General features: G+C 34.4%; 1 protein-coding gene across 1 annotated transcript in view; it reads left to right on the forward strand.

Annotated features, from left to right (window-relative positions):
• LOC124539668 (alpha-1A adrenergic receptor-like) overlaps positions 1-20,366 on the forward strand; it is a 68,647-nt gene extending 48,281 nt beyond the window's left edge. The window contains exons 2-5 of the mRNA XM_047116984.1: positions 4,176-4,672; positions 18,414-18,642; positions 19,241-19,424; positions 19,772-20,366. Coding sequence (XP_046972940.1) covers positions 4,219-4,672; positions 18,414-18,642; positions 19,241-19,424; positions 19,772-20,344 — 1,440 coding nt within the window. The 5' untranslated portion in view covers positions 4,176-4,218 and the 3' untranslated portion in view covers positions 20,345-20,366. The remainder of the gene's footprint in view (positions 1-4,175; positions 4,673-18,413; positions 18,643-19,240; positions 19,425-19,771) is intronic.
• Positions 20,367-24,111: the final 3,745 nt, after the last annotated feature.

The following is a 24,111-nucleotide window of genomic DNA, read 5'->3' on the forward strand; positions in this document are numbered from 1 at the left end:
AAATGTTGTTCCATGCGCGACTCTCTTTTGTTTTTTTTTTAATAATCCGTTTGCGCGGGAAAATTTCTCGTATTATTTTATACAGCCATACCAATGACGTTCTAAAATCGATTACACTTTTACGAAAACGGATACACTAAGAAAATATGAGTTTGTTAAACATATAATTATACTATAAATGTATTAGTGTAAATAAGTATTTCTAACAATAGTATGAATATTTCACAAAATTAAAGCCGTATCCAAGTTGTTGTGATAACGAGGGGTTAGGTTACTCGTTATCAGACATGATGATATCAGAAATGTAAGACTAGTCGTTAACACTTTTCGGTTGTCATGTGTTCTTCTGTGTCATAATGTTGCCAGCATGTACGATGGAAAATAAATAAATTCTAATTAAACTTTTTGGTGACAAGCCGTTTGGTTATTATAATAAAGCGAAAATTAAATCACAAAGCTAGTCAATGAACAATTACTAAAATGAATTGATTAAAAAATTGACTTAATTAGTTTTTTTTTTCAAGTCACGTTGTTTTCTTATTTCATACTTGATTAATGGGTTAAGTTTTAGGAATATTTTAATGTTTACTTACGTTTCTATCCATGGCCGTAGGCAGGCGGGGGTTTTGGGGGTTCAAACCCCCCCCCGAAATTTTTTCCCTAACCGGTATCGTAGTATCAAAAAAATATTTTATGCTAATTAAACAAACAAAACGCAAGTATTTATTGATTTCTTCAGAAAATTAAGCCGTTTTGTCTAGATACGTCAATAAATCTAAACAAAATGAATAATTTTACGCAAAGACTAGAGGCAATAATAATCATACCCTTATTCACATTTTATTAAGATACTAATTTTTGATGTCATAATGTCACGTTAGTAATAATAGATAAACCTTTTACAGAGTGCCATTACATTTTGAAACGTGTAAGACAGATTGTAAAATTTCTGATACATTCTATGTACAGGGTTATTGGTAATTCGACGTATATCCGTTAGGAGGCGATAGGGGTGACTATTTGAACTTATTTTAACCGCCATATGCATAATCCAAAAGTGAACCATTTTTAAGTTATCGTGTTTTTTAGCCTTTTTTGAATTTATTTAAAAAACTATCAATTAAAATCTATTTTTTTCTTTTGTTTTACAAAAACGATTAAAAACTGGATATTTGTCAATATTTAAACAATTATTATTTGTCCAAATTTAAAAATTCAAGACGGAAAACGAAATTAGTTCAATATTTTTTTGATTTTTTTTCCTCAAAAATGCCTTAAAAACTAATAAAATCATTATAATAAATCTTGGCCTGCAGATTATTTTAAAAACATTACCGTTTTTTAAGCTTTCCAAAAATTTATAAAAAGAAGGAAATTATTTCAAAGCAATCGAAATAAAATGATCAGAAAGGACGCTGGTGGAAATTCGTAGTCGAACATGAACGAATTCGTACTCTACTACTAGGTCGCTCTTTAAAATTTCCTCAAAATTAACTAGAAATAACAACCAATGAAAAAAGTCTTACTTACTTAATACTAAATTTAAAATAAAATTTAGGAACATAAACAGTTCAATAGCTAAGTTATAAATAAGACATTTTGTAATATAGCTTAATACTTGTGTCCATTATAATAACGCACTGTCTTAAATCATCTGTAATAGATGAAAAGGCCAATGATGATGAATGCAGAATTCTATCCTTACTATTCTCACGAAGAAGTTCCTGAAAGGAAATTTATTTTTTATAAATTTGAGCTTAACGCGTATTCAGGAGTCGCGTCTTATTTGGAAAATAACTCTGAACCATTAGAAGCTACACTTGATCAAGATGGGATTACTAACTATCATAATGACATGTTAATTGGAGTGAAAAAGTGTACAAAAATATCCTCATAGGAAATTCTCCTCAATAGTCCAAATAGTCACCCCTACTAACGGATACACGTGAAATTACCAATAACGCTGTATAATTTATTGAGAATATTCATATTATATTATTAAAAAACAGATAGTAGGCGCTCTTTACCGAATAGTCGCCGACTACGAAAGTAGCCGTACTCCTGGAAGACTACTTTGGTGCATCCTATCCCTAAAAAGAGCAACCGCCCAGACCCGTCCAATTATAGGCCAATAGCCATCACCTCCTTGTTTCGTTTCCATCGGGGTCGTTCAGCCAGTGATCTTCTAGATTACCTTAGTCATAGATGGGCGGAAGCAGTTGGGAGCAAGTGGGAGGCATTGGCGGCCAGTCTGGACATAGCGAAGGCCTTCGATAGCGTATGGCACAAAGCGCTTCTTTCGAAGCTCCCTTCCTATGCTTACCGGGGAATTATTTTTGGCAGATCGGAACATTAAAGTCGTTATATGGTGCATTCTCTGATTTAAAATTCGTCAATGCTGGTGTTCCACAAGGCTGCGTATCAGTGACTTGTTGCAAATCTGTAACATTCACTGCTATGCAGATGACAGTATTTTATTTAAAAAAAATTGGAATGCAAAGCCAAATTGGCATCAAAGAAGCTCGGTGTGCTCAGCAAGCCATGACAGTATTTCACGCCGGCCCATCGCCTAAAACTATACAAGGCGCAAATTGAACCCCACATGGAATATTGCTCACAGCTCTGGGCGGGTGCTCCCCAATACCAACTTCTTCCATTTGTCCGTATCCAAGGCAGAGCGGCTCGAAATATCGACGATCAAGCCCTTTTCGACCTGCTTGATCCTTTAGCTTTGCGTAGAGATATTAGATCACTCTGCATCTTCTACTTTCGAATATTTCACGGAAAATATTCGGACGCATTGTTTGGATTAATCCCGGCTGTGGAATTTCACCTTCGGACAACTCGTCAAAATTCTAAGTTTTACCCGCACCACCTTAATGTTCAAAAAACCACAACATCACGAACTTTGAGACATTTTCTACGTTGCACAACCACTCTGTTGCACCAGCATTCGCCGAGGTTTTTTCCGAACTGATACGACTTCGGAACCTTAAAAAAAAGAGCGTACTCCTTCCTTAAAGGCCTGTAACGCACCTGCAAGCCCCACAGATGTCCATGGGCGATGGTAATCACTTTCCATCAGATGAGCCTCATGCCCCCTATAACATAAAATAAGTTAAATAAGCCATCGGTTATCTTTTAAATAAATGTGTATAAATTATATCTAATTTTAATATACCTACTTATGCTTATTTAAAAAAAAACCTATTGCTCTTTTTTCCTGGAGCACGAACCCAACCCCCCCCCCCCCGAAATGAAATCCTGGCTATGGCCCTGTTTCTATCACATCTTTGGTATTTTTGTTCCGTTTAACCAAATATTATCATTAAAATTGTTAAATATGATAGCACGGTCGACGTTTTGATCCCCGTAATTATTATTAGTGTTTATTATGATGTATATAATCTATGCACTAAGATTTAACATACAATGATAATTTAATCGTATCGAATATTAATTCTAAGAAGCCTAAATGACAAATAGTCTTTGGATATTTGTAAAAGAAGTATATTAAATTTCAAATTGATTTTTAATTGCTTAATATATTTAATAATTAAATTTTAACAAAAAAACATCCTGTCTCTTTCTCATTGCTGAGCTAAAGCCCCCTCTCCCTTTCAGGAGAAGGGAAATATTCCACCACGCTATTCCAATGCGTGGTTGGTGGAATACACATTTGACAGAATTTCTATGACTCATGCAGGTTTCCTCAACTCATGTTTTCCTTCACCGTCGAGCACGACATGAATTGTAAACACAAAGTAGGCACATGCATATTCAATGGTGATTCAATTCATGATAGCCTGGGTTTGAACCCGTAATCATTGGTTAGAACCACTGAGTCATATTGATTCGAATAACACATATAAAAGAATTCAATTTCAATATACCGATCCCAAAACAATTACTTAATATTTTCCAAGATTCAGTGTCACCGTATGAATGGAAACTAATAATTATTATCGATTTTAATATTCGAACAATTACGAAATTCAAATGAAAGGGATTCGATAACGAAGTCATATTCTTAATCGAAATCGACATATTGAACTACACAATTGGGACCTTTTCTTGCAAATTTAATTTGACCTTTTCCATTATTTCTATTAAATCGAAAAAAACGTGCCTTTTCTTACATAAAAAAACTAATCAAAATTTCATCTTTGTTTCAGAAAATGGAGTCGCAGAATTCGAATCAACTCCGAGCATAATTCCATGATATCGATATCCGACTTGGAATTAATTGAAAATATTCTAAAATGGAACACAACACAACAGACAGAAATCGAAGTTCTTGCAGGAAGTACAAAAGAAAAAGACCGAAATTCAACCAGCAATATTTATCACATAATAAACGTAGCAGATGAAAAAGTATCGACAATATTTTGCAATGAAACCGATAATCGTTTCGATTTATCGAATAACGGGACTGACATGAGTGATGTGTGTGATGCAATTAGCGAATATGATATTTTTGAAGCTACTGTTGTTATTATACTATTCCTTCTCATAGTAGTGACGGTTATAGGTAATACATTGATAATATCAGCTGTGGTTACCACGAAGAGACTGAGAACAGTTACCAATTGTTTTGTAACGAGTTTGGCTGTTGCTGATCTCTTGGTTGGGATATTTGTAATGCCACCAGCTATTGCGGTACATATAAGTGGTAAGTATCTTTTGGAACTGTTACATAGTTAAGCATTTGCGTGTGTGTGTGTGTGTGAGTGTGTGTGTGCGTGTGCGTGTGTGTGTGGCCGCGTCTCGGCCGCTTAATTGGTTTAATTGATGCAGTGCTACTCATTAACATGCATAATACGAACATTATTCTTTTACGAGTCTTACAATAGAGTATACTTAGAGGAATCGTTAAGGAAAAAGCGTTATGTCCTGTCTAAGTAACTTTTAACTCTCTTCTCCTTTTTCGCTCTATCTTTCTTCTTTTAACTCACTCCTCTCTGTGTCTTTCTTTTAAAATTAGCCTTATTTAAAAATATTTTGTCATTGTTAATTCACAATGGTTTTTAATGGCAGGAACACTAAAAATAAATAATAGATGTATATTTATGGGATTATGGAGTCGAGATGGCCCAGTGGTTAGAACGCGTGCATCTTAACTGATGATTGCGGGTTCAAACCCAGGCAAGCACCGCTGATTGATGTACTTAATTTGTTTTCTAAATTCTCTAAAATTATCTCGTGCTCAGCGGTGAAGGAAAACATCGTGAGGAAACCTGCATGTGACAAATTTCATAGAAATTCTGCCACATGTGTATTCCACCAACCCGCATTGGAACAGCGTGGTGGAATATGTTCCAAACCTTCTCCTTAAAAGGGAGAGGAGGCCTTTAGCCCAGCAGTGGCAATTTACAGGCTGTTGTTGTTTTTGTTGTTGTTGTATATTTATGATATGGAATCATACATGCGATTGGTTAGACTAGAATGTATAATTAGTTCTGTCATATGGCGTACATTAAAAAGTCTTCATATAAATATATATCTTTTTTTATATTTCGTAATTTCATTTAATCATATAAATCCGCTTTAATTTCACTTTCAAACTTCCGATAGCAGATTTTCCGCCATTTAAGATGTCAATTTTCCGAATTAGCCGCGACCGAGGCTGTTCGTAAAATGAATAATGAACGATATCAACTTTTGATGTTTAGGAAATAAATTATATTTGAACTTTAATATCTCATATTACATTAAAATATATTTCGTTATTCATTTATATAAAATATGGTACAATAAAATGTAATGAATCAAATCAAAATAAACTTCATTCAAGTAGACTTTTACAAGCACTTTTGAATCGTCATTTAACAATTAAGTGAAGCTACCACCGGTTCGGAAAGTAGATTATATTTTCTTAGGTATTGTTATGTGACTAAGATGACTTTATATTGCATTATCAGCTTGGGGGGAAATACTTCTAATTAATAACGGTAATAATACGATCCCGCTTGTATTTCGATCCAATTTCGACTATTTCTTACACAGGGAAACTGCCTGCAAAGTTCCCACTGCTGGGCTGAGTCCTTTCCCTTTGAAGAGAAGGTTTTGAGCTTATTTCAGCGCATTGCCACAACTGGCAGAATTTCCTTAAAATTAGACTCATCAGATTTACTTAGGATGGTTTCTTTCACCACCGAGTATGAGATGAATTATAAACAAAAACAAAGCACATGAAAATTCACACGCAAGCATTGGTTATGATGCTCGTTCTGACCACTGGGCCATCTCGGCTCCACAAAGCCATCCTGGCTCATTCCTTACAAAAACTTGACTCAATTGTAAGCATCTCAGCAACGCCAACGCATGACATTTCATGATATAAATATGATGATATTTGCCTACCAAAAAGTGAAAAGTGATTTAAGAAGTTTTCACTTCAAAAATATAAATACCCATGATAAGTGAAAGACAAAAGATTGATTGTTATATTTTCTTTTCATTATTACTTCTATCTTCACTAATTAATGTTGAGTGCAGTCATTATAACTGTATTGTTGTATCACGCTGTACTAGTGCCTACTGCTATTGTCTTCAGATTTTCTTGTTTATATTGTGTTTATGTTAGTAGTGTTTCATCTATCAATAAGTAAACAGATAATAATCATTAATATCATCATCATCTTAGCTGATATACATCCATTGCTGGACAAAGTTCTTCTCCGCGGATCTCCATAAAAGCTAGTCTTGCGTTACCCGAATCCAGTGGCTTACTGGGACCATTGCATGATCTGAAGACGACTTATAATTTATATTATTTTATTATAATACTTTTTTCCTTACATCAATTTTGTTTTATTAATTTCCATCCTTTTATTGGAAAATACTATATATATCTGAAGAGTACGCTTGTATTGTATTTTGCTCGTGAGTCCTTTGAAAGTTTTCAATTAAGTCGGTACACAATAATTTGTGATGATCATCTGTACACATGACGTGAATCTTAAGTAATTTGTTTAAGTTCAAATCCGGCGCAAGTACAATCAGCTTATATATTTATTTGAATTTCATGTTTGGTAGTGAAGAAAAACATCTTGAGGAAATTTTCACGTTGTATATGAGAAATTTCTGTGTTTATTCACGAATTTGCATTGCAGCAGTGTGGTGAAGTAAACACAAACACCAAAAGTATTCTTCTCAAAAGGTAGCGAACCTTTGCTCACCAGTGGGACCTTAATAGGCTGTTACTTTTCAAACATCTGAGATGAATACCAGTTTTTGAGTATCTGCATTAATATCACTTCTTCAAATTCTGGAACAACGGAGTAACTGATATTCTGCCACATGAATGATTCCCAGTTTGGATTGCATGAAAAATCCTGATACCTTTAAATAGATCCAGGTAATTTGAGTTATTTTGTATTACCTCGTTATTACACCAGGATTGTTGAAAGCAATGTAAGCTTTCGACGATAAGGGCTTCATATACTTAAAAGGTCTCCCAATAAAATTCTCTCCTCGAATTTACGGCACCCATGAGAGGCGGTGAGCTGGCCTATTCTTATCCGGAACCACGCGAGTTTTGTTTGTAGTATCAACAGAACCGGTGGTAATTTTACATTCAATTTAATCTTATTACACGACGCCGCTAAAGTGCTTTTGACAGCCTACACGAACAAAGTAAATTTTGTTATAATTATAAATTAACACGTACTATATTTGAAGATAAAATAAGATGAAGGATTTTTTTGTCAGCAAATCTTCATGGGATGAATTTCTGCCAGAAATATATCAACTTACTTTTACTGAAGTAGTTGGAATCTTCATTAGAATTTTTTTATTAGCATTGGAGGAGGCCTTTGCCCAGCAGTGGTGAAATACCAGCTTTTACTGCAACAGCTTAATATTCTATTCTTGGAAGTAATTAAAGCCAAACTACATAAGTACAAAATATAGTTTCCTATTCATTAGTTGAATGTACAAATTCCACTACTTGCAATAACAATTAGCATAGAAATTGCACGGAAATCCTCTGTAATTCCAAATTACGCCGTTTAAATTCAGATATCGTACCCATTGATAGTCAAAGATATCTAGATCCGATATAAACCAGTCTAAATGCTTTTTTTCCTGCAAAGAAACTGTTAACAAATTAATTTATAAACAAATTGTAGAATACCATTTTGCAGACAAATCGATTCTTAATAATTTCCTAAATTTTTCGAATGAAGCTCAGACATTTTCTGTAATCATGGTAGGAAATTGTATTGCAATAAAAACTCAAATATTCTTGAATCTATATAGTCTATAGACAAATGTTTTAGATTTATCACCTAAGTATTACATTGGTGGCAACGCGGACATCTTAACTGATGATTGCAGATTCAAACCCATGCAAGACACACTGAAAATTTAAATATATTGTGTTTATAATCGTCAAAATCATCCCTGAGTAACTTGCATATGTCTGTAATGAAATTTAGCCATGAGTGTATCCAACACCTTCTCTAAGGATTTAGCCTCGTTTTCAATTATTTTGACGTTCACAATTTATAATTTGGAGTTTTTTGTATTATTTGGGCAAAAATGTTTTTTACCGACAAGGGGCAATTTTTATTCTAAATAATAAAATTATTTACAAGTGGATATACCTGAAGTTTTAAAAATCGAAACTATTAACAAATGGTCTATCTAGCGCGTTCTCATTAAACTTTTTTAATCTCAGTATACCTTGGCGGATACTTAAGGATGAACTTAACGTAAGTTTCCTCGATACATTTTTAAGTATCCAAAACAATCGCCTGTTTATGGAAACACATTTTATTAGTTGTCTTAAATTTTCGCGATTATTACACATTTAAATAAAACTAATTATAACGGATGAATCGCGTATATTAATTATTTTTAAACATCCCGACGTTTCGAGCACTTTGCAGTCTACCCGTGACCACGAACACTGCAAAGTGCTCGAAACGTCGGGATGTTTAAAAATAATTAATATACGCGATTCATCCGTTATAATTAGTTTTATTTAAATTTTATTAGTTAGTTACTTCATAGTAATATAGCTAACTTTTTTCCCAGAAAATGTTCAAAAATATTCAATTGTGAAATTTAAAAGAATCGTTAAAGGACGTTTGTGTGCTAAAGGATATTACAATACTAATGACTTCTTAGCTAATTGCACACCTTGGGAATGACAGGATCGCCTCCAGGATGTTTCAAATATACGAAAATATGTTTATTATAATATATAAAATACTTTGTAAAATGAAATTAAAAAAAAAAATCTTTCGCCGTTTCTTCTCAGGTCCGAGGTGTTAATTTCCGAATGGGTGGAAGATTTTTTGACAATTAATAAATAACTGTCACACCCATAATGAATAAAGATTTTTGACTTTGACTATATTTTATATTATATATAACGGCACTGGAGCGCCATTATCATCTTTGTCTCTTAATGCAGAATTTGTATCACTCATCATGAGGGCGTGGGAATGTTGTTATTGATTCCAGAAATAAATGTTGGTATCGTTAGATTACTATGTTGTAATGCTTTGCATGCGTTCGTACAATTATTTTCAATAGTTAAATCAAATAACCAACTGGGATTACAAATATAGACGTCCGACGTCGACGGCGATCCGTTTGCGTGACATACACTGCTTTTACTTTATTCGTTGCTAAGCAATATTAGCCATCTAACGGCGCCACGTCAAACGCTTCACAAAAGCAAGCTTAACTCACCCTCGTCTAATAGTCAAAACTTTACAAATTAATTCAATCTAAATCAAATAAATAGCGCCACAATTGGCAATATTCTATATATGGTATATTTAGTCTAAATTTGATTCATATTTGCGATCGACAAGAATAACGTCTGTATGCGTAGTGCAGACGATATTGCTTTCAAGGGTATTTTTTCTTTAGTAAATGATCTTTAAAGTAACTTCAGACTTTCTCATCATTCATAACGTTTTCTTTGAAATGGTCGTGACAGCCTAGAGCCTTTTTTGAGGCTAGCTTATTCTTTTTTCTTTGTTCAAAGGTTAGATTGATATCTGTTCAGATAAAAATAACAGTCTGAAAATATTCCATTGCTGGGTTGACGCCTTCAAACCTGCTCCTTAAAAATCCTTTTTTAAGGCAAAGTTTTTTTTTTGAGTTTACTTGTTGTTGTCTTAAATTTTCATCCTCTACATTTTGCCTTATAATTTTTTTCTTTGTCTTGAATGAGATGAATTAAAATCAAATTAAGCATATAAAAATTCAGTGACGCTATCCGATGTTCGAATTCGGAATCTTCTTAATCACTGGGATATCTTTTATCAGATGCTCAGATACCTAACTTCTTATTAAGATTGTTTTTTTTTTAATTTTGCCTATCATTTAAAATGTTGGTATAACTTTTAAGCAAGTGCATTATTTCTATTTTTGAAACGAAATTCTTCTAGCGGCCTTCGAAATGCCAGAATTAGACACGTCAGGCAAAAGCGTTATGTATCTTCTAAGAAACCTCTTCCTCTCTCTTTCTCTCTCTGTCTGTCTCTTTCTATAGAATTCGAAAACAACAAAAATAAAAACCATAACACTAAATATACAAACAGTTACTATTGAAAAATAAACGCCAATTGCAAAAATACTTTGCCAAACAAAAGTCGCACGAAAATTCAAAAATAAAGGAAAAATGTTTTGAAAATTATCTACAAGATTTTATAAGGGTTGAATTATCAAGGATTTGTAACGCTTACGGTCCATGGAGCGTAACTTGGGGACAGCCAAAAAGGATCGGCATGGGACGTTAAAAAAACTATTATTGCCTGTTATTTGAAAAGTAACTCTAGTTAACAAGCAATATGGTCCATTTCATATTGCAGACGATATGGACGAAATTATAACTTGTCCGTCCAATAAAATTTTGTGGACTTTTTTTATGCCTGGGATAAAATATTCGTAAAATTCGTTGTTCGTTACTATCAGAGTCGGTTTAAGAAAAATTCGAAATTCAAATATTTACATTAAAGATAGAAGCATTACACTTTTTTTATCGTCAAAGAACTTCAAAATTCGGTAAAAATAACTTAGGTATTCAGAAAATCTGAGAGAGACTCAACAATATGATAAATTAGATGTTTTCGAAGCGGACATGTCGGGCCCCTAGGCAATGCATATCTTGTTACCCTTCTAGCTTCTTGAAATATATAATTTCTAATACAATGTTATTTTATTCATAACTAGCTGTGCCCGCGACCTTGAACAAGTTTGAATTTAACAAAAAAATGTTATTGTAGGCTAAGTTACACCTTATTATATCAGTAATATGCCAGTGAAAGTCCCGTCAAAATTGGTCCAGTCGTTCCAGAGATTAGCCCTAACGAACAGACAGACAGATAAAAATTATAAAAAATGTTATTTTGGTATTTACTGTGAATAAATACATATGCATTAAGTAAAAAGGGGTCTTTTAATAATATAAACAGATACTCCAATTTTATTATATGTATAGAATATATTTTTTTTACTATTCGACAGAGATATATCAACACCCAAGTAAGACAAATATTTGGCTTTAATAATCTCACCAACGAATAAATTTAGAATGTTTTCATTCTGAAAATGTTCACTTGCCAAGGAATTGTGTGGTCACTCCGCATTGGCTAGGGGATTGTTTCATGTATTTTAATACTAATCTGGCATTCTTTCCACAATCACTCATTCGACCAGCCTGCTATCCCAACGTCCCTACTATGTACACAGGACCATATTTAGATAGAGGAGATCAGGTTGGTGGCTACATGCGTATACAGGCTAAACAATGCCGCTTCAGTGAGGATTGATGTGTGGTTGGCATGCCTTGCATCGACTCCTGCCCGAGAATAGGAGACCCTCGAGCGCTTTAGAGATAAGTCACCTAGTTACCATTGCTGCTGGTAGTGCCGCAGTTGTAAGCAACGCGTGTTTTTTTAACCTTGCCCCTATATGGTGGGGCGGAATTCTGAGGAGGTTTTTAGTGGGTAAGCCGAACCATTCTACTCTGGGAGTCCCACATATCCGTCCGAGTCTAACGCAAACTGTGTTTAAATAAAACTAGTTATAACGGATTTTAATCGCATATATTAATTATTTTGGACATCCCGACGTTTTGAGCACTTTACAGCGTTCGTGGTCACGGGTAGACCTAGAATTTAAGACAACATTATGCAAACTGTGTTGTCACATAAAAAAAGTAAAGTCAAGAAAAGAGCGTACACCTTTCTTAAAGGCCGACAACGCACCTGGAAGCCCCCTGTTGTTGCAGATGTCCATGGGCGGTGGTAGTCACTTTCCATCAGGTGAGCTTCCTGCTCAACATCGGCCCAGCAACAGTATAAATAGAAATAAAACCCACAAGATCGAATATATTATGTGACAATTGATTGACAAATAGATATACTTGGATGTTTTAGAAAAATAAATTGTAAAATAATAGGCTTCTATTACAATTCATTTCATACGAGACCTAGGAAAACATCTACGTAGAAACTTACACGTGTCAGATCAAACTGAAAAACATAGGTAATGAACTATTTTAACCGCCGCCGTGACCTTTCTCTACAAATTTGGATAGACTTTGTTGGGTATGTATTTATGTGAGCCGAGATGGCAGTGGTAAGAACACGTGCATCTTAACCGATGATTTCGGGTTCAAACCCTGGCAAACACCACTATATATATGTGCTTAATTTGTGTTTATAATTCACCTCGTGCTCGGCGGTGAAGGAAAACGTCGTTAGGAAACCTGCATGTGTCTAATATCATTGAAATTCTGCCACATGTGCATTTTACCAACCCGCATTGGAACAGCGTGGTGGAATATATTTCAAGCCCTCTTAATGGGAGAGGAGGTCATTAGCCCAGCAGTGGAAAATTTACAGACTGTTACTTTACTTTTTACTTTATTCAGTACGCACGTCTGACGCTGGTTTTGCCTCATTCCACAAAAGAACATACAATGACAGACTTTAAACCATTGGCATCTCTCAATTGACAACTATATATATTTAATTTGCATAGTTACTTGTCTCGCGACGTAGAAAGGATGTTTGGAAATTACAACTCCAATGTTGGAGGCGATCGTTTCATTCCCGTGACGTCATTATCCAAATAACCCTTACTTTCATACCCAACGAATATACTAGGCGTGAAATATAAGGGATTACTTTTTAACAAGTACCAAAAATATATTTTATTTCAGTACTTAGGTTCGACGTTGCCTCTTACGCGTCTATCAAAGCTTTCAAATAAATGATCGATGGTCGAAATAAAAGCGTTTCCGAGTAATTACCATTAGCTTTTTAAGCTGCGATATTGAGTTTATTTTCTGTAGGTATAACCTTTTTTTTGAATTAACTACAAGTAACATTTCGGTATCAAGATTGAGGATATTTTTCATTAGCTTCTATTTATAGACCCATATATTTTGACGTAATCAAATAAAATACAAATTAATTTATTCAGTGTACAATCTACACTTCCTTATTGATAGTTAGAGTGACTACTAACAGTTCGGAAAATAAAATACACTGCCCTGAAAATAAACCTGATTGAAACTCAAGTATTTATGTCCCTTGTGCCTGCAGGCACACTGGCTCACTCACCCTTCAATCCGGAACACAAAAATACTGAGTACTGTTATTTGGCGGTAGAATAACTGATGAGTGGGTGGTACCTACCCAAACGGGCTTGCACAAAGCCCTACCACCAGGTGAAACATGTGGCAGAATTTTGTTGAAATTAGACACATGCAGGATTTCTCACGATGTTTTCGTTCTCCGCTGAGCACAACATGAATTATCAACACAAATTAAGCGCATGAAAATTCAGTGAAGCTTGCCTGGGTTTAAACCCGCATTCAACGGTTAAGCAAACTCGTTCTAACCACAGATGTGTACATACATTTTAATTGAATATTTTAATGGTTATTATTAATTTATACTTTTAAACGCATTATATCGCAATCTTAAAAAAATATCTTTATAATTCATCTCGTGCTCAGTGGTGAAGGAAAACATCATGAGGAAACCTGCATGTGACAAATTTCATAGAAATTCTGCCACATGTGTATTCCACCAACCCGCATTGGAACAGCGTGGTGGAATATGTTCCAAACCTTCTCCTCAAACGGAGAGGAGGTCATTAGCCCAGCAGTGGGAATTTACAGGCTGATATACACAACAACAACAACATGTTGTTGTGTATATCGCAATCATAATTTTATTTGTTGTGTTCTAGGCAGCATGTATATAATTTAATCGTAGAAAACAGTACTTACGGATTCTCTTGCCAGTTCGGATTTTGATGCAGTTTTCTTTAATAAATAGAGGGATTTGAGAGGAAGGTTTTTGTACATGATACAGAGACAATATCGTAAAGAAACGCTGAGTTTTTTTAGTTCCTAATGTGATGTCGTATAAAAACAAATTCTGTGGTATATTCGGTATCAGTATTGCACCCATGCGAAGCCGAAGCGGGTCGCTAGTTAATTGTATATATTTTATATAATTTAATATTTTATATAATTGTATATATATATATTTTAATTATTGCTTAGTAAAAAAGTAATCAGCCTTTGGCTCATTGCTGGGTTAAGGCTTCCTCTCTCTTTGACGAGAAAACTTGGAACATACTCACCGCACCTCACAGCTCCAATTCATAACCATCAGTGTTACTCGTCTGGATTTAAACCCGCAATCACCGTTTGGGGTTCAAGCGTGTTAACGGTTGGATCATTTCGACTCTATTTAATTTACTTCAGCAATATTATTCGAAATATCATTTGGAATCCCGAAACTCCGGATGGATTTAAATTGCAAGATTCCACTCAATTTGCAAATACATATATATTATATGTATATTCCTATGTAACTTTGGCTATCTCGACCATGTTATCGTGACGTATTATAGACGGATGTTTGGAGATTATGTATATTAATCTTAATTGAATAGACTCATGCCTAGAAAGCTCAGTGAATTTAATTGGAGACTACGGGTTCAAATCTGTTGTCATTTATAGTACGACACAACTTAGATGTAGTATAGGTAAAATACGTAAAACCGATCACATCTGAATTAAGTTCGCTACCCCAAATTATCAATATTTATTTCTTATATGAATATGATCTTTACACAAACGTAATAACTTGTAATATAATATGTCGTTATAATATATTATTTAATTTGACACGTCGATTTACATGCGCTTGCTTTCTCTGGTTGAACTGACGAACTGTTTATATGTATCGGATTTTGTTCTTTCTCAAACTGTAGTAGAATTAGCTCTAAGCCTTCAACTTTAAGAGTTTTACTTTACGTATTTAATTTCCTGGCTGTATAATTAATATGCAATGTAATCATTGGCTTTTAAAAAGGTACAAGATACACACTGACCTTACATCTGCAATATACTCGGTGGTAGGTCTTTGTGAAATGTCTGTTAAGTAGGAGGTACCCCTCCTACTTAACAGACATTCTTTATATTATATTTACAAACAAAAATATTAGTATTGTTTGTTTCCAGTTAGAAGGGAAACTCAGGAACAAGAGACAACGTTTTAGCTCCCAAGTTGGTGACGCATTGCGATCTAAGGAATATTTAATGTTTTTAACGGCGTTGATGTCTATGGGTAGTGGTACCCACAAATCTTCAAATGACCAATTACATCTTCCACCTATCTCTGTTATTATAATAAAAATACAAACTAGAAAAGTCTTTAGTGCAAAAGTTAGAATTTTTTTTAAAGGCAATTAAATTTATGTGAACTTAAGTGATGAACTCTTGAAAGTTTCAACTAATTGAATGAATAGTTAAGTCAGTAAAGGTGAGGTAAATATTACAGGAATTTTATCAAGTATACGGATTTCTTCACGATATTTTCTCTCGCGAAGAATTAATTTCAAACTCATATTTTCCAATGATCCAAGAAGGCCCAGTGGGTAGAACGCGTGCATCTTAACCGATGATTGCGGATTCAAAACCAGGCAAGCACCGAATATTCATGTGATTAATTAGTGTTTACAATTCATCTCGTGCTCGGCGGTAAAGGAAAATATCGTGAAGAAACCCACCTAAATTCATAGAAATTCTACAACATGTGTATTCTACCAACTCTCAATGGAACAGCGTGGTTGAATAAGTTCCAAAACTTGAAACTCGAAACGAAACTCCTCAAATTGGCCTTAGTTTTTTGAAATTTAAATTTGCAGGCTGCTGATGTGATGATGATGTGATTTTTCAATGTGGTAATCTCTAAGTTTTTTCTTCTTTCTATGCAAATTTCATATAAAATGTTTCTATACTTAAATAATATTAAGGAAGCTTTCCCCTAGTATCAGCTAGTACGTGATCTAATTGTTAACATGCATAAAGCCAACTAAAGCTTGCAGATGATATTTGCAAATCTTGTGTAAATTGTTTGTTGTAGAACGTTATTGCATTCTAGTTTGCGGAGCCTCCATATACGGTGTAATGCAATTTCAAGTTATGAGATTCGGTCGCACATTCAATTTCTTGTGGTCGTATAACATAACTGATTCGGCTTTAATTTATGGGTGTTTGTAAATTTCCGAAACCTTTTAAGTGTGTATCTTGTATTACTTATTTAGTGATAGTGAATGGGGGTGTTGGTAGGTTTGTATCTATTGCTAAGAAGAGCAGTACTCACTCCGACTCTAAGAGGGGTGTTGTAATGTACATGAGACTGTGATGATCCTGGGGTACAGAGAACCCCCTACTCCAAGCATGGCGAACTCTCCTCACTCGTTCAATTCGTTGTTTCACGTCTGCAGACCGTAGATGGTCGTGATTCACTCTGCCCTCCACTCGGAATCGGTATATATTTGTGAGCAACTCTGCTTAGAGTTCCCAGGGCGGATCAGCTGTGAGAAGCGTCACTGCTATCCACGACACCGTATGCTAACTACGTATTACTCTGAGGAACATGTTCCGAGCTGTTAGAGCATTATCACATAATGCACCGTAAAGTGCCATGAAGCGTGCCACGTTGCGGTTTGGTCGTGAAAGAGCTACAGACAGAAAAAGATACTGTCTCATTTATAATATTAATGTAGCTAAAATGAAAAGTACTGTAAGCATAGGGAGTAAACATACTCACGATAACGCATCTCCACGATCTATAAGTGCGACAAAGTATTATCTGTGGGTAGAAGTTACTACCATACTCGGTCCGAATATAAAGCGTCAGAACTTTTCATTTTAGAACTAGCGCGCACTGGTAACTTTTGTCACGGTGACTGTTTCGTCACTCTTGTCGTATAATATATATGGAGGTGCGCGCACGTTACGACGTGACAAGTGGGTGAGATTTGTGTCTGCATCTGTACATAGGACTTGACAAGAGTGACGAAACAATCACCGTGATAAATGTTACCAGTGCGCGCTAGTTCTAAATTACACAATCATAAAATAAAGCAACAATAATCGCAATGATAGTCAGTTCGCTATCAATCAAATCAACTACTAAATTAATCAATCTTCATAACGATTCGAATATTTACTAGTTATGTAAAATTCAAATACTTAATACATTTGTATTATTAACTAAATTTTTCGTCTAATGTTTTGTAATATAATGTTTATGAATTATTTTTTAATATGGCTACTTATTAATAAGTATCTAGTTGCAAATTTGCAGACCTCCGACCTTTGCACTAGCGTGAGGCATTTGTTTTATTTTTAGCATGTTTACTTGCACTGTACTTGAATGCCTTCAGGCGATTGCTCTGGAGATATGCTGTCTTCTACAAAGTTTATATATACCAGACTTTGCCATACAAACATTTTTTTTTAAGTTGTTATAATATTCTGTACATTTTCTGCATTATAATATTGCAACTATACGAACAAAAGGCGTTCTTATTCCATGCACTTTTGATCTAACTTAATTTCCAACAAAGTGGCTTATCATGGACTCTAGATTTGCAATGCACTGTGAGTGCAAACAGGTGGAATATTGAGATTTTACGCTGAGCGGCATTACAAGAAAAATTTCTTGTGTGGAAGTAATGGCTATACGTGCTTTAGAAGCATAGGTATTCATTTTGACCACTACCTACGGTTTGCAACTGAGAATGATCCGATTGATGAAATCATCCCTTTAATAGCTTTAATATAATATCAGATATATCCAAAAGCGTGTGTCCAAAAAACATAGATAAATAAGCTACAGTTTTTAGCTATAGTTTTTTTAAACACAAATTTAATTTTTTTAATGTTATAACTTTAGAATTTTATCTATAAATGTAAAACGAATTCAGTGACCCAGGAAGGATGTATTAACTTGTAGAAACTAGGTGTAATTAGTTTTTTCACCTCGTGTCTATGTATGGATTGTCACGTTCCTTCTTTTATTTTTGCGTTGTATTTTTTTTTTATTAAATATATTTCAATTTGTTTAAAGGTAGATGGGAGCTGGGCTGGATACTTTGTGACATCTGGATTAGTCTGGATATTCTTCTGTGCACTGCATCCATCCTCTCTCTGTGCGCAATCAGCGTGGACCGGTATCTAGCTGTGACAAGACCACTGTCGTATTCCAGAAGAAGAAGATCGAAGAAATTGGCACTGACTATGATTTTATTTGTATGGATTGCAGCTGGTGCTATAACTTGTCCACCTATGTTTGGCTGGTAAGGGAATAGAATAATAATTAATCTTTGAATCTATAACAGAAACAAGTTCCTTCGAGTGGCATATAATTTCTGGCTTGGGGAAGTGCTACTACGTACATCTTTACCAGCATAAAAACTAACCTATGTACTATTCCACACTATAATCTATGTGTGCCAAATATGATTCCGTTTCGTTCAGCTATTTTGCCGTGATTGAGTAATATATATTGAGTAATTGAGGAAGTTTTCGTATTTATAATATTTGTAAGATGATTGATTGTTTATTTCTTATACGTGATATAAAACGGACAGATAATTGGGCCACCTGAGGGTAAGTGGTGACCTCCGTATATGGATAGACGTTGGCGTCTTAAGAAATTTTAACCACTCCTTACATTGTCAATGCACAATCAACTTTAGGATATACCTTTTAAATTAAAATACAACCGTGTTTGGGAAAGTGGGGAAACTTATGCCAAGAATAAAGCCCTATTATTATTATTATTATTATAGTGCCACATGACTGCTGATTAGTAAGGGGCGTATAAAAGATCGTCGCATGTCATGAACCAATTTTTTTCAACCTGATTTTATACATGAATTGCATTTTTCGCAGGTATGAACCCGACCACAATCAAGGTGGTGTGTGTCGGTACAATCAAAACCCTGGATATGTGGTCTTTTCCGCAATGGGCTCCTTCTTCTTACCCATGATCGTCATGGTGTACGTCTACGCCAGGATATCTTGTGTGGTGGCGAGACGTCATCAGCAACTGTCAAGTAGTACAAAATGTAACAAGGTATGTACATAATCTTCTTAGAATCCAAGATACACTTGTATTAAATACTATAAATATTGTTGTCATAATCCTTAATTCTGGATTGGAATACTACCTGGCACAAAATACGACTTATAACAATAATAATAAAATAAAAAAACCTTATCTTTCTTTCGTAATTAAACATATTTACAATGAAAACAAAATATTCTTATTTGTCTAAGTATCTTTGTTTTGTACTAACAGTCTACAATTTGTACTAAAATATAATGTAAAACAAAGTAAAGATACAATCAACGTACAAAATATATTTGTGGAAAAATATACGCTTACTTGAAGTTTTTTGTTCATAGTAAATTTTGTTACAGAAAAACAATTTATCCTGCATCCGTACCGAGTCCGATTCCGGTTCAGACAAACTATCCCTCCGGCAGAGCGCTTCGAAGCAACCTTCGAAAACATCAACACAGCACAGCGAATGCTCCACCCAGAGCGACCAGAAATGCCCATGCTGTTTCCGAACTGAAAAACGCCGTCAATCCAAGTACCGCTCAAATACCGAAAAGGAATCGCGTTTCAACAACGATATTACGTTCAAATCAAACTTCAAATATAAAGGCACCAGTCGACACAGAAGCTGCTCAGTCAAAGAACACATGGAGAACAGAGTATCATCTCTGAGAAGAGAGACGAAAACTGCCCAAACTCTAAGCCTCGTCGTGGGCGGTTTCGTAGCGTGCTGGCTGCCTTTCTTTTTATATTACCTTCTGACTCCTTTTATTCCAAGTGAATATGTCAACTCGGTTTTGATGTACATACTTACATGGTTAGGTTGGTTCAATTCAGCGATAAATCCATTCATCTACGCTTTTTATTCGCCGGATTTTCGGATGGCATTCTGGAGGCTTACGATAAAAAAATGTAAGCGAGTTAAGCGCTAGATTTTAATAATCCATAGTGCTTTTTTAAGCAATAGATACATATATGAATTATTAGTATTAATATATGAAATTAGAACACAATATTATGTATAAAAACTATTTAAGGTACTTGTCATTTGTTTTGTACCCAAAGTTTAATCGATTATTATATTAATGAGAATAGTACTAATAAATATGGAAAACGCCCTTCATTTTTGTAATTAATTTTATTAATATAATTAAATTAAAATAGTAATGTGTGTTAACATTATGTTATTATTCCTTCTAAAAATACTCAATCGACAAAATAATTTCTCATAACACTTTTACAGATCAATTAACTTACACCAATTAATTGAAGATCACCTTAAAATTCTGTATTTTGGTGGAGAAAACCAACTTTTGTATGGCAAAATTCCTCCTGCGTGAAACCCGATTAATTGATAACAAGAACATTTTAATAAGCAAAGAATATTCCACAAACTATCCATGATATTGTTTTATGTTTAAAAGCTTTCCGGTATCCAGTCAATTTACAAATAACAGACAATTTGATTAGCGTTTCAGATACCGACCGCAAATTACAAATTATTTCATACAACAACAAAATTATCATTTAACTATCGATGATATATTTAATTAATAAATATTGTAAGCTAAGCATAATATTATGATATCGAAATACAATAAAAAAGGAGGTTATGCATAATTATAATTATTGAATTCAACAATACATATTTACAACAACACGCTTTGTTGTTTTTACGGATGCGATTTCTGCCGCATCAATTGCGTTGCGAAGATTTATGTCAACGGATTTGACGTTGCGTAGATTTGTGTTATACGGATTTTGTGTTGTACGAATTTTCTTTGTTTTTTGTTGCAAGTTTGGACTTTTTGAAGGAATACGAGATAATGTGAAAAATGATATGGTTATTTTAAATTTTAACGTTTGTTAATATCGGGAAATGGTCGTAATGCTACAAAGAAATCCTTCCAATTTGTTGTATGCTTTGATTATTTATATATCATTATTATATTGGTGTGCGTGACAGCTTTGTTTGACTGTCGTCTAACGTCTTACTTTACTAGTGTGTGTGACCTTAGTGGCCAACGAGAAGTACGACACGACTTAAATATAGCATCGGCAAAAATCAAATTAAGTACACTATCCCGAATTATCAATATTTATTTCTTATGTGAATATGATCTTTACAAAAACGTCAATTTGACACGTCGATTTACATGCACTTGCTTTCTCGGGTTGAACTGGCGCGGGAATCTATAGCAATGAACAGCGTCGAATGGCGCGATAGGGAGCTATTTCTATTGGTTGTATAAATCGGTAGTAATCGGTTTTATTGATCTTGCCGATCCTACATCTAAGTTGTATTGTACTATAAGCCAGTATTATTTTCAGCATTCTCATCTTTGGCAGTCTATCTTTGACATATAAGTAATCAAATATTTTTATAATTATCTTTTTATTTTCAAAATAACAGCCCATGAAACTGTCTTAAATTTGTATATCTAGTCAAGAAACCAAACAAAAGAATATTGTAGAATGTAAATTCTTAATAAATATAAATGTATGTATATAAATAATAGTAAATTATAATAAATACGTAATTATAAATCCATTGCACAAATTAAAATAATACAAATAATTTTGTAAATAATAATCATCAAATGAATATTAAATATTTGTATACATTATTTTAGTAATAATAAAATTATTAATAAACGTACTACATTCCAAATTAGATAATGTATCTGTAAGGAAAGTGTAAATAGATTAATTAGATAAAAATAGGTTGAGTTCTTATATGTTTTTTTATTCATTAACGCATATCAAAAATTGTATATTTAAAAAAGAACACTTTTGATTTTGAATGTGGAACAAGTATTAAAGCTTTTATCCTGCATGTACGTACGGCACCCAATTATGCATAAATCTCTCAAAATATAATGTCAAGAACTGCTTGACCCATACTTGAAATATTGGTAATTTAAATCAGTGTTACGAAGCGATATTCATATGTGTGCGAGTTTTAATTACATACAGGCCTTAAAATAGTTGATAGAATTCAATATCCTCTAAGCATTAATTTTGCAGTAATGACGTTTATATTAGTTATGTATTAAATTTTTCTTTATTATTTTATCGTTAATCTAAGTTGAGTCGAGATGGCCCAGTAGTTAGAACGCGTGCATCTTAACCGATGATTGCGGGTTCAAACCCAGGCAAGCACCGCTGATCCATGTGCTTAATTTGTCTTTATAATTCATCTCGTGCTCAGCGGTGAAGGAAAACATCGTGAGGAAACCTGCATGTGACAAATTTCATAGAAATTCTGCCACATGTGTATTCCACCAACCCGCATTGGAACAGCGTGGTGGAATATGTTCCAAACCTTCTCCTTAAAGGGAGAGGAGGCCTTTAGCCCAGCAGTGGGAATTTACAGGCTGTAGTTGTAATCTAAGTTATTTTTACGTCTTGATTTAAATTAGTGATGCACATAATAATTTCTCAGTCATGTAACGTGTGTAATTATTGAGCCCTTTGCTTGTGATATTTTTTTAATTAATAAATGAACTGATTATTAAAGCTTCCGAATGAAAACAAGATTGTATTTAATCTGCATAATATGTAAGCACTTGTAATTAGTTAAAAATTTAAACTAAAATGAAATATTTAAATTTCATTGTCTGATTGAAAATCGTTAAATATTCAGTTACAACAGTTATAGGCGCTCTACACTTACGCTAGAATCTCAGCAAGGATTTCGCGCGAGAGCTTGTACACACTCACAAGGATTCTCATTACAGCCTTCTCGGCTCCTTGGTCGCGCCAAAAAACCTACTAAAATCGGAGAACCATGCGATGTCGAGATGGCCCAGTGGTAAGAACGCGCGCATTTTAACCGATGATTGCGGGTTCAAACCCAGGTAAGCACTGCTGATTCATGTGCTTAATTTGTCTTTATAATTCATCTCGTGCTCAGCGGTGAAGGAAAACATCGTGAGGAAACCTGCATGTGACAAATTTCATTGAAATTCTGTCACATGTGTATTCCACCAACCCGCATTGGAACAGCGTGGTGGTATATGTTCCAAACCTTCTCCTCAAAGGGAGAGGAGGCCTTTAGCCCAGATGTGGGAATTTACAGGCTGTTGTTGTTGTATGCGGGAACCCGCGAATCGGTTCCACATTTATATTTCTTGTGTATTCCTCGCGTTTTCGCGAGATTTTCGCGAGAGTGTAGAGCGCCCATTAGAACGCGTGCATCTTAACCGATGATGTCCTCAAGACCAGGCAAGCACAACTGAATTTCAATGTGCACTTATATTTATAATTTACTAGTTGTTGCCCGCGGCTTCGTTCGCGTTTTAGTAGGTTGGTTGTCATGTGTTAGGCAAAAATCGAAGCCTATGTCCTTCTTGAAGTTCAAGTTTGCTTCACACCAAATTTCATCAAATTCGAGTCATTGGTTCGGTTGTGAAAGGGCAATAGACAGATGGAGTTTCTTTCACATTTATAATATTAATTATTATTAATATAGATTTTGTGATCAATGGTTAAGGAAAATGTCGTGAAGAATACATGAGACCATGAGTTACCAACAACCCATGGAAGTAACTACAAATTGTCTCCAGCAATGTCTCATTAATATTAGAACTGCGCATATTACGTTGAAGTTAAATAGAAGCTTTTAAAAATAGAATTTAAATTCGTTTGTTATCTGTGTCACAATATTTATAAATGAATGAATGGCTCGACCTACTCG

This window comes from Vanessa cardui, chromosome 23 (assembly GCF_905220365.1).
Source record: "Vanessa cardui chromosome 23, ilVanCard2.1, whole genome shotgun sequence".
NCBI lineage: Eukaryota > Metazoa > Arthropoda > Insecta > Lepidoptera > Nymphalidae > Vanessa > Vanessa cardui.